The sequence below is a fragment of the Gossypium raimondii genome, chromosome 6 (genome assembly GCF_025698545.1).
Source record: "Gossypium raimondii isolate GPD5lz chromosome 6, ASM2569854v1, whole genome shotgun sequence".
Classification (NCBI taxonomy): Eukaryota; Viridiplantae; Streptophyta; class Magnoliopsida; order Malvales; family Malvaceae; genus Gossypium; species Gossypium raimondii.
This window is the reverse complement of record NC_068570.1, coordinates 17,749,749-17,764,813: the sequence shown is the minus strand read 5'-3', so window position 1 is coordinate 17,764,813 and position 15,065 is coordinate 17,749,749. Positions and strand designations below refer to the sequence as shown.

The following is a 15,065-nucleotide window of genomic DNA, read 5'->3' as shown; positions in this document are numbered from 1 at the left end:
TCCTCATTGTATCCAGTTGGAGACATTCTATAATGGTCTCAATGCACATGCAAGATTGATGGTAGATGCTTCTGCGAATGGTGCAATTTTGTCTAAGTCTTATAATGAGGCTTATGAGATCATTGAGAGGATCGCGAGTAATAACTATCAATGGCCAACAAATCGAACAACTTCAGGAAAACGTGTAGCCGGAGTTCATGAAGTTGACGCCCTCACTTCTATCAATCCATACAAATTAGTATTTCACAAATTTATCATGGTATTTTACTATTTTTACAAACAAGTCCTTAAATGACATTTTCATAAAAAATAATTTTACAAAACTTGTTTATTTAACAACAAAGATTCATATTATTCCATTAAACTTCAAAAATCATGCAAAAATATTCATGGAAAACCCTAAACCTTTAAAAATTTTGCAAATTAGCCCATGGACTAGCTAGATTAAGCTACAACGACTTCAAAAATATAGAAATCAATAAAAACGGGACAAAATTGCATATCATGCAAGTAGAATTAAGCTTGGCTGAACCTAGCATGCTCGCATGGTGTTTTCTCTTTTATTTTTCGATGGAAGAAGATGAGTAAAATTAAGAAATGTTTTAGTTTTAATCATTTTAACCTTATTTACTTATTTACATATTTAACTTGTATTTAACACCAAAATTTCATTTATACATAGCCATATACATCCACTAACCTCATTGATGGTCTAATTACCATCTAAGTCTTTCCACTTTAAATTTCTATAGCTAATTGATACCTTTAAATAATAGAAATCTACTTTTGCACCTTTTATGATTTAGTCCTTTTCACTTAATTAAGCATGCAAACGTCAAAATTTCTTAACGAAATTTTAATAGGACCTTACTAACATACCATAGACATTAAAATAATAATAAAATAAATATTTACTCATCAAATTTATGGTCCCAAAACCACTGTTCTGATTTCACTAAAAATGGGTTGTTACAAGCACCTAGTGCCTCATTAGAAAATCCAAAGTAAATATATTACACCCAACGCTCATCAGTATAACTGAAGTATAAGTTATGCCCAGCACTCATCGACATGTAGTCGTAGCAACCTATACTCGATCTATCCTACGGCATGCCAACTATATCCGACTCTGCCCGAACGGTTAATAAGGAAACAATTTTTTCAATCATCATTTTGTTCAATTCACATTTCATCAGCAAAATTCATTGTTCAAATCATCAATTCATCTCATAGCAAATTCTATTTTAGCCCAATTCATAGTCAATTTCCTAATTTCATCAAATTTTACTATTTTCAATTCTATTCAATTTAATTCTCTATCTCAAAAATCAAACATTTACATAAAAATTCAATTCAACTAATCAATCTCAATTTTCAATTCATCATATTCAATTTATCAATCAAGTTATCATTTCTTTACGGTTTAGTCCATATATCACCTTTTGTACCAAAGCGCAAACAATTCAAATTACTATCAAACATACACAAAATCATAATTCAAATATATAAAAAATTAAATAAAATTCATATCATATGAACTTACCTAAAAAATTAGCAATTAAGTTGGAACTTTAATGACTATTCAACAATTTTATCTTTTCCCCAATTATTTTCAATTTGTTCCAATTTTGATTTATACAATTATTCAATTCAATTTATCAATTTCACAAATTTTATAAAATCTTATTATAAGTATGAATTAGTTCAATTTTCATTTTCAAATGCCTCTAATAATTTGTACTTTATTCAATTTAATCTTTAAAGTTTGAAATTGCAATATCTTTCAAATTTGAGTTTTAATTTGAAAACAATCTCAATTACAACCTTCTATGACTTTTAATATCTATAATTATAGATTTTTCACATCAATTTTTATATTTAAACACTTTAGTCCTTATGTACAAAAACTAGCAATTCACTTTACAATCTAGTCATTTTTCACATCTAAGCTTAAAATCTAACCATTGAACACCAATTTTATCAAGAATTTATCAATGGGAACTTTTAGAAACTTTAATAATTTTACAAATTGGTACATGGGCTAGCTAAATCAAGCTCCCACGACCTCAAAAACATAAAAATTACAAGAAAATGACTTAATTGCCTTTACCAATCTATAGCCAAAAGTTTTGAAGTTTTGAAACACTTTCTTCTTTTTGGTTTTAGTTGAAGAAGAATATGAGTATAAAAATATGTTTTGCTTCTTTTAAAATTTAACCTTTTATACAGAGTTTAACATTTAATTAATCTAAATTAATTTAATTTAACTTAATTAACTAACACTAATCCTAATTAACAAAGTTGATGGATGCTAATTGCCTCTAACCATTGTATGTCTTAATGAAGAAGGTCCAACTACTCAATTGGTCCTTTGGTTACTCAAAAATCTATGGCGATAAAATTTTACAATTTAGTCCTTATACCTTAATTAACGATCAATTTAGCAAAATTAAGGAACCAAAATTTATTTAACCTTTATAATAACCTCATAAATATTAAATAATAACATTTACAAACACGAATATCAAAAATGGGGTTCTAAAACTGTCATTTTCGTCACCACTGAAAAATGGGTCTTCCTCTTCTCCATCGATTTTCATTATTAACTCTCATTTTTCCACATCGATGGTAGACTTGTGGCTAAGAATTGTCTTCAAAACAGAATGGGAATTTCCAAGTCTTCGTCCAAATCTTGTAGTGACGATCTATAACTATATGTATGGTATGTGAAATGGTATAAATTGAGGTAGAAATTGAATTGGTAGCTTGGTTAATGAATGAATAAATATATTAGGTATTTTGAAATAAGTACTTTGAAATGTGCCTGTATCATGGAACTTATTCTTGATAGTTAATGTTTGTGCCTAATGTTTATAAGTCATAAATGTGCACAAGGTGCATAAGTGGTTCTAATTTAATTCAAATGGTAAGTCTCATATAACATGGTATAGGAAAAGATTTGGTAATTGCTTGACTAGGTTATTAGATTGTAATGACATGAAATGTTAAGTTTAATTGATGTATAGATAGTAAAAGTCTTGAAAAGAAGATGAACATGAATGTTGAGCTTGATTAGCATCTTTTTGTTATGTTTTAATTCAAATGAAATTGGAATTTGGTGAACATATTGATAGGTTTTGTCGGAAACTTTGAAATAGGTACCAAACAATTTATTTTTACCAAAAACAGGATCCATGTCTCGACAACCAGCCTACCTCATCGCAATGTCGATCGAGAATATGTGACATCATGATGTCGAGTGGTCTAAATTCGTGATGTGACATACTATTTTTCCAATGTCACAACATCAGCCTTGAACTTTTAAAACTGCGATTTGGACCTGTTTTGTGCTCGAGTTGACAAAAAGGCTTTTGTATGCCCGATTAAGACTCAGAATTGATGGTTTAACATAATTTTGAATGTGATTAACTCTTGATTACATGTATAAAAGATTATATGTTGTCTGATTTATTGTGGTTGCTTTGGCAATGAATGTAGCATTTCGCAGCTCAGACTCAACGGTCGGGTCGAGCGAGGGGTGTTACATTCATTCTAGTGGTTTAACAATTGACCTCAGCCAATGATTATTTAAATAAGGTTGTATGTATGGATAAAACTTTATTTAAAATATATTGAAATTAAGGAAAATAAATATTACTACAAGAATTTTACTTGGTAACCATCATAATAAAAGTTCGAGGATGAAACTTTCTTAAGGAAGGAGAGTTGTAACACCACAAAAATTCTAAACAAACACGTGGCACTACTATGGAAGCAGATATAGTGAAATTTTGAGAAAATTTTGAAAAAAGAGTTAGATAATGAATTGATGTGAAAGAAGATCTAATTTTGGATATGAAATTTTATGAAAAGAATTTTAGATACCAACGTGACAAAAATACTAAATTGCGAATTTTGAAAAGTTTAGGGACTAATTCCAAATATGAACAAAATGGGAAAAGTGAGTTATTAGCGATGAATTGGAATAATTATAAGTTGGAATATGTATTTGTGTGATGAAAATCACTTTGGGGACTAAATTGGAAAGATTGCAAAGAATAGGGACTAAATTGTAAACTTTCCAATATTATCTAGAAAAGGATAAAGATGTGATTTCACTATATATGAATTTATATTAAATATTATAAGTGAATTATGAGTTTTGGGATTGATAATTGCCTATTATTAAGAAGAAATTGTACAATAAGTCAAAAAAGGGGCAAAATAATAATTTTGTCATAAAAGGGTATTTTGGTCATTTCTCTTATATAATGGGAATATCATTTGACTAATATATTTTATATTTGGATTAAATATGGTGAGATTAATTTTAGACCACATATTTGAAATGATATTTGACCAACTTTGACCTTAAGATACTTTAGTGTTTTAAATGAATTAAGAATGGATGAAACACACCCCCAACCAGCTAATTATAGTAGAGCAACCCCCAAGAGAGCTCTCTTCTCTCTTTTTTTTCATTTTGTTTTCTTTTTTCTTCAAATGTCCTAAAGACTCAATACCCAAACTTTGATATTTTGCTAAAATCTCTTAGAAAACAACCAATCAAATTTTCAATAAGGGTTTCATGCATTTAGAGTGAGAAAATGGAAGCAAGAGAGAAAGCTTCATTAATGTTAGTAATGATGTTTTATCCTCCTCCTAGCTTAGTGTTTGGTGATTTATGTTATGAGAAAGCTATGAAAGTTTGATGGTTAATATTTTGTGATACTTTTTATTTATGAGAAATTTTGGAATGATAGAAATGAGTTTGCAAGCTTGTGTGGAAGAAGATTCAAGGTGTTAGGAAGCTAATATTTGATTTTTGCATATCAAGAGGTAGGTACCCTTGGAAAACCTTGCTTCTCCTATACTAATATTCTTAAGAAATAATAAAATTGTGTTGTGAATATGAAAATGATTTCATGATAAGCATATATAAATTCTATGGCTTAAATATATTGAAACAAATTGTTGGCAAATTATGGTAAAAAGGCTTAATAGAGAATTCCATATTAACTAATCTTATAGTATGAGATTGATTGTCATAGAATGACTAAAATATGTGGTGGAAATATGTTACATTTGTCAAATCTGAGTTAAAGGGAAACAAGGGTTTAATGTGTTAATGGGCCACCATGAAAATTTTAAATAATTTATATGATGTTGTCACCACCTTGACCAATTAATGAAATTTATTTGTGGTAAATTGTATGCAAGTAAAAATGGAAATTTGACTTGTAAATAAGGTCGTAATGACCTCTTCTTGAAATTGTTATGATAATGTTCTTAAATGAAGGAAAACTATTACTTAGTAACCATGGAAGTTATTATATGAAAAAATGAATATGTTTATATGGCTTAGACGAATATGTGGAAAAATTACGTTCGTATATGTGAAAGCACTTCAAGTGCTTTTATGTGAAAGATGTATATGTGCTAGGCACTTAGTGTTAATGGCTTTAAATAAATTATTCGATTGTGACCTTAAGTGCCCTAGTAAACTTAGTGAAATATTAGGATATGATTGGCATGCCAATATGGATTTATGTATACTTAGAATTTCATACTTGGAGTTTTGTTGCCTTCAAGCTTTGCACATATTACATGCACTCTTTATTGCCTTTGGATTATGCAATCACGTGCATATTCTGACGCCTTCAGGCTTAGCACTTAGGTGCTCTTTGGTGTGTTTGGTGGCTTGGCACTTTGGAGCCCCTTGGTGTGTTTTGAAGGGATTTGATTCGATACCTAGCAATATGTGCTCTTTGGTGTGTTTTGGAGGAAGTCCCATGTATCCGAGTCATTTCCTTATATTTACTATAGGCCATTTGTAACAGCCCGATTCTGGGCCTAGTCGGAATAGTGGTTTCGGGACCACAAATCCGACAAGAGAAAATATGATTATTATTATATTTTCATGGTCTACAATTTTACGGAAAAATTTCGTAAAAATTTCGTTCGAAAATTTCGACGTTTGGGCACTCAATTTAGTCAAAAGGACTAAATTGTAAAAAGTGCAAAAGTTGAGTTCTACATGTTAGAAGTGTCTAATTGTTATGAAATTATAAATTGGGGTCCTTATATGGTAATTCGACCATTAGTTAATTGATGGACAAAATAGACATAAGAAATGGGTGAAATAGATTTTTTTAAATGGGGCATTTTAGTCATTTAGTAATAAAAAGAATTAAAAAGGAAAAAGATGGCAAAATGTGCTCATCTTCTTCATGGTGAACGAAATCAGCAAGGGGAAAGCCATAGTTAGGGTTTTTAAGCTTCCAAGCTCAATAGTAAGTGATTCCAAGCCCCGTTTTTAATGTTCTTTACGTTTTTAGAGTCCCGGTAACTTAATTTAGCTTATTCTATCAATAATTCGTGTTAGGGTTCATATTTGGAAAAATACCCATAGGTGAAATGTGTTTATTTTGCTGTTTTATGGTGGAATATGAAGCTATAAATTATGTTAAACAACTTTTGCTAAGCGATTTTAAACGAAAACGGGTAAATTGACATAATCGGTAAAAATAGTTAATGTTCAAAGTATGTGTTAGAGTGATAATTTGATGTTGCCATAGAAGGGAAAAATGTTCAGCATGTCATAAAACCTAAGAATAAGTGATGAAGTTTAATTTCCGAGCTTAGGGACAAAAGTGTAAATATGTAAAAGTTTGGGGGCAAAATTGTAAATTTTCAAAAAGTTGGGTGGAGGATTATTTTAATAAATGTGAACATTAAACGAGTTAAATTTGCTATTATAGATCAAGAGAGATGGGAAGATTATCTCAAACGAGGAAAAAGAAGATAGTGGAGTGAATTGCAAAATTACGATATTTTGCACCGAGCTAAGTAAACATGTGACTTAATGTATTATTTTGATATTATTTGATTTGTGTTGAGATTTATTTGAATATAAAATAAATGTTTGGCAAGATTTCAAAAATGTTGTTAAATTGGGAAAGGTGGTAAGGGGTTGCAAAACACGGTTTTTGGTTGAACACTCGGAATAGGCCGAAGCATATTGCATATAAATGGGTTGCTGTGTGTTGATTCCCCGATTCATTGGTGGTTGCTAAGTGCTGATTCCACCGCATCTGAAATGTGAAGAGGGTTGCTAAGTGCTGATTCCCCCAAGGGGTTGCTGTGTGTTGATTCCCCGATTCATTGGTGGTTGCTAAGTGCTGATTCCACCGTATTTTAAATGTGAAAGGGGGTTGCTAAGTGCTGATTCCCCCGAGGGGTTGCTAAGTGCTAATTCCCCTATTCATTGGTGGTTGCTAAGTGCTGATTCCCCCAAGGGGTTGCTGTGTGCTGATTCCCCGATTCATTGGTGGTTGCTAAGTGCGGAATCCACCGATAACGGTTAACATTCCGAGTAAATTGGGAAAGTGAATATTCATATATGTGGTGGACAAGTTTATGGGAGGAATATTGGGTTTTATACTTAATCAACCCATGTATAAGATGGGAGGAAAATCAAAAATACAAAAAGAGACAATTTGAATGCAAAACTGTTTTGAATGGCAGCAGTTGGGCAACTATGAAAAATCACCATAAATGGCGGAAAATGAATTAGAGGTTAAATAATATATGAAATTTAAGCTGAATGAGTCTATTTTCATATGAAAGAAATAGAGCAAGCAAAAGAGTTGTATTTTTGGAGATATTTGAATTTTACTGAGACAGGGCTGGATTGACTTTGAAATCCCATGTTCCAGCTTTGGAAAATCACCAAAAATTCTAAAAAAATAATTATGGCTTGAAATCTATATTCCTGGATTCCTTTTTGAGTCTATTTTTAATAGAAACAAACGAGAACATTGTTTGAAACTTTTACAGAGAGTTATGTGAATTTTTGTAAGGGGAGGTCAGGACTGTCGGGCAGTGAAACAGGGGAAGATTTAAAGAATAAACTGTACTAATTGGCTTGACCAAAAATTCTGAAAATTTTATGATAGAAATATATGTGGGTCTAGTTTCAGGGAAAATTTACGGAATTCAATTTGGAGCCCTATAGCTCCATAAAAAAATAAATTAGTGGTCATGACGCAGAAAACCAGCTTGCTGGAAATTACACAAACAATGAAATTTATTTGTGAATAAATTTATACTATGGTGTAGTCATGTAAGAAATTTATTTATTTGTCATATGTTTACTTACTAAGCTATATGCTTACTCGTTTTTATTTTTCCCTTGATTATAGTGATTTCCATCAACTCGGAATTGGGACGGAGTCAGACAATCATCTACACTATCATCCACGTTTGGGTATTTTGCTACTAGTATTCCGGAAATTATGGCATGTATAGACGACTTATGTAATGGGGCGTCACCATGTAAATATATGTTATGGTTTGATTTAAAATGTAGTGTTTATTAATGGTTAAATTGTGTATGTTTATACAACTGAACTTGGTTGGAATATTGAATTGTGTTTGAAAACTTGCAGGAGGTTTAAGCAAAAATAAGTAGAAATACTGTCGAATTTTTTTTTAAAAATTTAGTAATACCTCATACTCTGTTCCGATCAGGAATGCGGGTAAGGGGTGTTACACCATTTGAGTCAAAACATTGGTAATAAGATGTACCTATGATTATAAAATTTAAATGTACTCTAAAGTATATTTTGTTAAAGGATTAACAAGTTAAAAAGCTATGTTTTTATGCTAAGGTCATCTTTGAGCCATAAGACATGAAATTGTGCTTAAAACTTATGTATTGGTATGCCCCTAATAGGGAAACAAACTAGGGAAGATGTGCCTTGCATAAAGAACTCATAGCCATAAGTGGAACTCACATGTGAATAAGCTAGAAAGTTAAGTTAAAAAGGCTATGGACTTAGATTGAACAATATTGATAACCTTGGTTATAATCTTGAACATGATTTCTCAATACGAATTGTTAAAGAACCAATAATCGATAAATTGAGCTCTATAATTCAGTAATTAGAATTGAATCCGTTAAAATGGCTTAGTATGATGGAAATGAACTTTGAAAAATTCTTAATAAGGAGCTCAACGTTTATATTAGTATAAAATAAATAAGCTTATCCTTAATTACATACTAAGTTGTTAAGCTCATGCGTTAGTGGTTTAAACCGCGTCAACGAGAAGTATAAAATTCGAACTTAGGAGCTTCGCATCACCTTTCATTGAAGTTGTAATGTATTTATATTAATTGTTATTGCATAAAGACTTTGACATGTACATAATGACTTAATTTGAATATGGTATTTATAAAAAATTTGAGTTGAAATTCAAGTTCTTTTGATGTTGTTAATTAAGTTTTATTCCGTTATTTGACTTGAATGTGTTTATGCCCCTCTAACTAAGTTTAAATGAAGTATGAAATTAATTTATAATGAGGTTTAAATGTATTTATGTTTTTTTAACTTGAATAATTTGATTTAAAGAATATTAATATAAAATGAAATAAATATTTTCATAAAAGAAAAAAAGTTAAAACTTAAAAATATTATAATAACATCTATCATTGTATTGATTGTCAAAACGAGTAAAAGTGTTACAAAAATAGAATTTGATACTTAAAATAATAGCTAGATTGACAAAAATTCTTGATTGATAGTATACAAATACATTAACTATTTAATTAAAATTTTTGAGCTATATATTAAAAATATATAGTACAATTAATCCTTAAAAAAAGTTTATGAAAGTAAAATATAATACTTAAACATCAAATACTATTATATCAAAACCCTAAATGTGATACACTGTCAGCCACTCAGGCCTCCTTTAATGAAAGATAGCCCTACACCCTCAGGCTTCCATAAAAGCCAAGCCAATCTCTCCCTTCTCTTTTGTCTGTTTCTCACATAATCTATTCACTCTCCCCAGCACATGCCCTTTCAAAATCCTCACACCAAAAACTTTAAAAAAATTATATATATTATATATAACCCTTTCTTTATTATACATCAACACAAAAAATGGAGATCTTGACAAGTATCCAAACTCAAATATCCTAGAGAAAATCCCCCCTAAAAATTTCATAAACAGTTGGCCCGCCCTCAAACACAGCCCTCCACCACTTTACCTTCCACCATTTCTTTTCCCATTACCCCTTGTCTTTCTCTTCTCATTTAGTCCCTAACCAGACACATCCAAAGCCACGTTGGAAGAACCAATGTCAACAGTACCATATTCCCTATGGTCTTCCATTTTAAGCTGGTTTACCCCAACTGTGTTCTTTGTCTTCCTTAACCTTACAATAGGTACCATCTATTTCACTTCCACTTTGAGTTCCAGCAAGCCTAGTAGTGACGCACAAAGGCAGTACCACCCAGATGATGAAACAAACCCGAAGTTTGTTAGATCTCCATCTATGTTGCAGAGGCTGAAATCTATCAACTTGTATGCTTACAGATCTCAAGAACCTGTTGTTGCTAGTGCTACCACTGCCTATGAAAGTGTCCCTGATGTGGGTGATTTCCATTTCTCCTTTCAACAACAAACCCCTCAACAACAGCACCAGCCTTCCTTTGAGAGATCCCCTTCTGTTTTGCAAAGGCTAAAGTCCATTAACCTCTACAGCTACTTCTCCCCAGAGCAGACCAAAACCCATGAGAGTTACCCCCATAATCCTCCAGAGGTAGCTCAGGGTGAGGGACATGACGAAAAGGTGCAAGAGCCTGAAAAACAAGATGAAAAGGAGGGAACCCAAGGTGAAGGAAAAACGCTTGATGAAGTATACAGTCAACTGAAGGAGGGAAATCATGTTGCGAGGACCAAATCTGATACTAAACCAGCATCTGGTGAGGTACCAACTAAGCTTCCGAGGAAGATGAAGAAATCTGCAAGTGTAAAGTCTGCTTTTCGACATTTCGAGGAAGAAGATATCGTGGAAAATCGACGGCCGGCCACCGTGAGAGAAGGGAAAGAGAAAGCTACGGAGGAAGAAGACGATGAGGTGGATGCCAAAGCTGATGATTTCATCAACAAGTTCAAGCACCAGCTGAAACTGCAAAAGCTTGATTCCATCATTAGGTACAAGGAGATGATCAATAGAGGGAGTGGTAGGTGAAAAGCTTTACATTTTCAATCTTTTTTTCGGGGGTAATTTCAGAGTTTAATTATTGGTGTAGATCTACTACTGGTATTGTTTACATCTGTTGGAACTTTGTGTTCAGGAAAAAAAAATATGGCACTTTCATTTCATTTTCTGGTTTTCTTTTTTGAAGTTTCCTTTGAATGGGGTTTATCAGTTATGTTATTTGGTTGTTCTCCAGGCATTTATATCCATTAATGTCCCAATTGGTACTGTTTCCTAGTTCATGAATCATATGATTGTCACCATTGCCATTACTAGCATTAGTTTTTTAGCTGTTATCTACTGAGAGTTAAAGTGGGTACATGAAAATGTTGTAGAAGGGCATGCCATGCAATGGACCCTCAGTGGTTTTTTCAGACAAGACTGTGGAACCTGTCGGTTCCAAGTCTGGAAGTGGAGAAAAACTGTGTAAAGAGGGTATTGGCCTGTTTTACAGGAGAAGGGGAGGGCAGGCCATACTTACAAAGACCCCACGTTTTGTTTTGGATTGAAAGGGACAGAACAGAAGAGGTACTATGGTGGGATTGAAATTGAAGGGAGAGATGGGATGATTTGGTAAAAATATATATGATCTCTAAATCAAATGGAGGGTAGGTTTGTTTATATTTATTTACTGTGAGTATTAGGTACATTAATCTTATATTTTTATTTTATAAGTACTGGTGAAGTTTGAATTTTGCTGTAGTCAAAATTAAATTGTATAATTTTATGAGAGTAAAAATATAATTTTATTGTTTTAATATTTATATTTTTATAATTTTAAAAAATTAAATTAAATTTTTATTATTTTTAGAGGGATTAAAGTATAATTTTATTTTTATTAATTTAAATTTTTATAAATTTTGAAGGGAGTTAAATAAAGGGCAAATGACCAAAAAAAGCCTTTTTTTTTCAAAAATTACCGAAATGGGTCAATTATTTAATTATTTATCAGAATGGTCTATTTTTCACGAAATCGCGTCCACGTCAGCGTAATGTCAGGGTACGCGCCAGGAAATCGCGTCCACGTCAGCGCGATTTGCTTACGTGGACACAAATCGCGCCCTCTAGGACGCGATTTGCTGACGTGGATAGTTTCTTATTTTTAGCTTGGAAAACTTTGAAAGGCCATAACTTTTCGCTCGGTTGTCCGATTGAGATAATTTTTTTTTGATTTCGAATAACTTTTCAAGATCTACGCACTAACAAACAACCGAAGGCGGTTTGCCGCGCTTTTCGTCGAAAAAGATTCCTTTTTGCCCCTAAATTTTGATTTTTTTCGGTTTAAAATTAAATTTTGAAACATTCAAATCATTATTTTCCTTATTTATTTGAAGTAAACACCGGATTTTTTTTTACAGAATTGTTTTATTATTTCTTATGATTTGACACGTGTATGGAATAGGTCTGATAAATCGTTAGAACGTAAGTAATATAATTAAGATAATAACAGTATTTTTATAATATATCAATTAAATAGTTTAGCTTAGTTGGTTAAGATGCTTGCTCTTTTCCCTTAGTACCTTGGTTCGAATTTTGTTGGTAACAAATTGACATATTATAAAAATATTGTTATTATCTTAATTATATTACTTACGTTCTAACGACAATTCTGTAAAAAAAATCCGGTGTTTACTCCAAATAAATAAGGAAAATAATGATTTGAATGTTTCAAAATTCAATTTTGAACCAAAAAAATCGAAATTTAGGGGCAAAAAGGGATCTTTTTCGACGAAAAGTGCGGCAAACTGCCTTTGGCGGTTTGTCAGCGCGTAGATCTCGAAAAGTTATTCGAAATAAAAAAAATCGTCTCAAACCGAGCGAAAAGTTATGGCCTTTCAAAGTTTTTCAAGATAAAAAACATAAATTGTTCTCGCCACGTCAGCAAATCGCGTCCTAGGGGGCGCGATTTGTGTCCACGTCAGCAAATCGCGCTGATGTGGACGTGATTTCGCGGAAAATGGACCATTCCGATAAATAATTAAATAATTGGTCCATTTCGGTAATTTAAAAAAAAATGGCTTTTTTTGATCATTTGCCCTTAAATAAAATCTTTTTCAATTTTAGAGATGGCCGGGACTGTACCAGCGCCTGGGTAGGATAAAATATTTTTATAGAACATTTGTTTATCTTTAATATCATTTGTGGAGTTGAAAAATTTTAATGTGTCAAATATTTTTTTATTAAATTTGCCAAATATTTTCCTTTTATTTTGTAAATTTGTTTGTCCACATAAAATGGCGATCTCCATCTGTCGCACTGTCAGGTGCTTGGCTGTGATGCACGTGGGGGATTATGTTTGGCTACTATGCATTAACACCCAAATTTAATGTGCATGTAAATGATGTATGGGGATAGTAAGAGTTTGGAGTTGCCATTCCCGCCTATCAATTTGACGTTTGGTGGAGTCGAAATGAATTAGCTAATTGATGAGTTTTATTTTATTATTTTAATTTAGTTTGAAAATTTTTTAATTGAGTTGAATCATATTTGAATCAAATTAAGTAAATCTATTTGAGGTAAATTTAAAATTAAACATGTTGAATTAAATTTTATTACAATATAATTAATTTCATATCGAGTACATAAATTTGAAATCTATATATTTGAAATCGTTTTCAAAGCAAAATAAATAAAATAAAATAAAATATTTTAGTATGATAAACTTAAATCATTAATTAACTTATTTAGGTTCCAAAATTATTATTTTAGAAAATTTATAATTTTTATATATTTGTTAGATTTTAAAAATTTATAATTTTTTTAAAAATATATTTTTTAAAAATAATTTGAATTTTAAAATTTAATTTGAATTTTTTCATATTTTTTGTTGAGGGAGCAATTTGCTCATTTTCAAATTTGATAAGGACCTAATGGGTATTTACACTAATCAATTATTCGAAATATTTGAGTTGCTCAATTTGTAAAATTTAACTCAACTCGAACTACTTATTTGAGTTGACTTGAATAACTCGATTCGTTAACTCAAAATTTAATTTTTTTTCGATTTTTTCGAATCGAATCAAGTTTTGCTCACCCTTCGTTGAATTTAAGTTTGTTTATCGGGATAATGATTTAATTAGATCTCCATTTAACTTTTTGTTTTTTAAATTTACATTTTTATCAAATTACCTTAAAATGGATAAAAAAAGTCAACATTTTTAATTTTATTGATGTGGTATACACGTGGATTGCCATACAGATGACATATTAGCATTTAATTAATTTTAAAATTTCAAAAATATATTTTAAAAAAATTAAAAGTTATTAAAAAGTATATGTCACATCAGTAAAATTAATAACACTAATTTTTTCATCCATTTTAAGTTGATTTGAGCTAAAATAGGTAAAAATTAAATGAAAGGCTAAAATTAAATCTTTTTAATAAAGTTGGAGGGTGAACAAAGTCATTATGCCTTGTTTATTTAATTTTTAATTTTTATATTTTAATTTGATATTTTATTTTATAATATCAATAATTATTTTAAATGGTTGAAAATTATTTTAAAATATTTTAAAAAACACGTGATCATGTTAGTTAAAAAAAGTGTTTGAGAAAAATATATAAATAAAATTTCAATTTCAAATTTGAGCATATTAAAAGGTCTAAAATTACAATTTCACCAAATGTGCCTTGAATAAAAGCCCAGTCTAGCATTATTGTTACAATTGAAGTAGTGACTTTAAAAATACTGTTAAAAATATTTTTAAAAACACATGATAAGTTTATTACTTTGATTAAAAAAACATTGTTTTGAATAATAAAACCCTTTATTTAACATCGAATTTGTAGTAAAAAAAACAAAAAACAAAATTTTGACAACTAAAAGGATTTGTTACATACCTACATTACCAATCAAGTTGAATTTGAAGCGTTTCTTTGATCATTCTTTTTAGGTTGGTGGGTTGGATTTAAATAACACAAGTGAAATTGATCACTTTTTTTTCATAGCACTATCATCATGAGTTTTACTTTGAAAATGAAAGTGGGACCATAATTTGCACACTAATCCAA

General features: G+C 30.7%; 1 protein-coding gene across 1 annotated transcript; it reads left to right on the top strand.

Annotated features, from left to right (window-relative positions):
- Positions 1-9,860: 9,860 nt before the first annotated feature.
- On the top strand, positions 9,861-11,325 carry LOC105774046 (pathogen-associated molecular patterns-induced protein A70). The gene has a single exon (XM_012596357.2). It carries the CDS (start codon positions 10,148-10,150, stop codon positions 11,042-11,044), a length of 897 nt encoding a protein of 298 aa, XP_012451811.1. The 5' UTR covers positions 9,861-10,147; the 3' UTR covers positions 11,045-11,325.
- Positions 11,326-15,065: the final 3,740 nt, after the last annotated feature.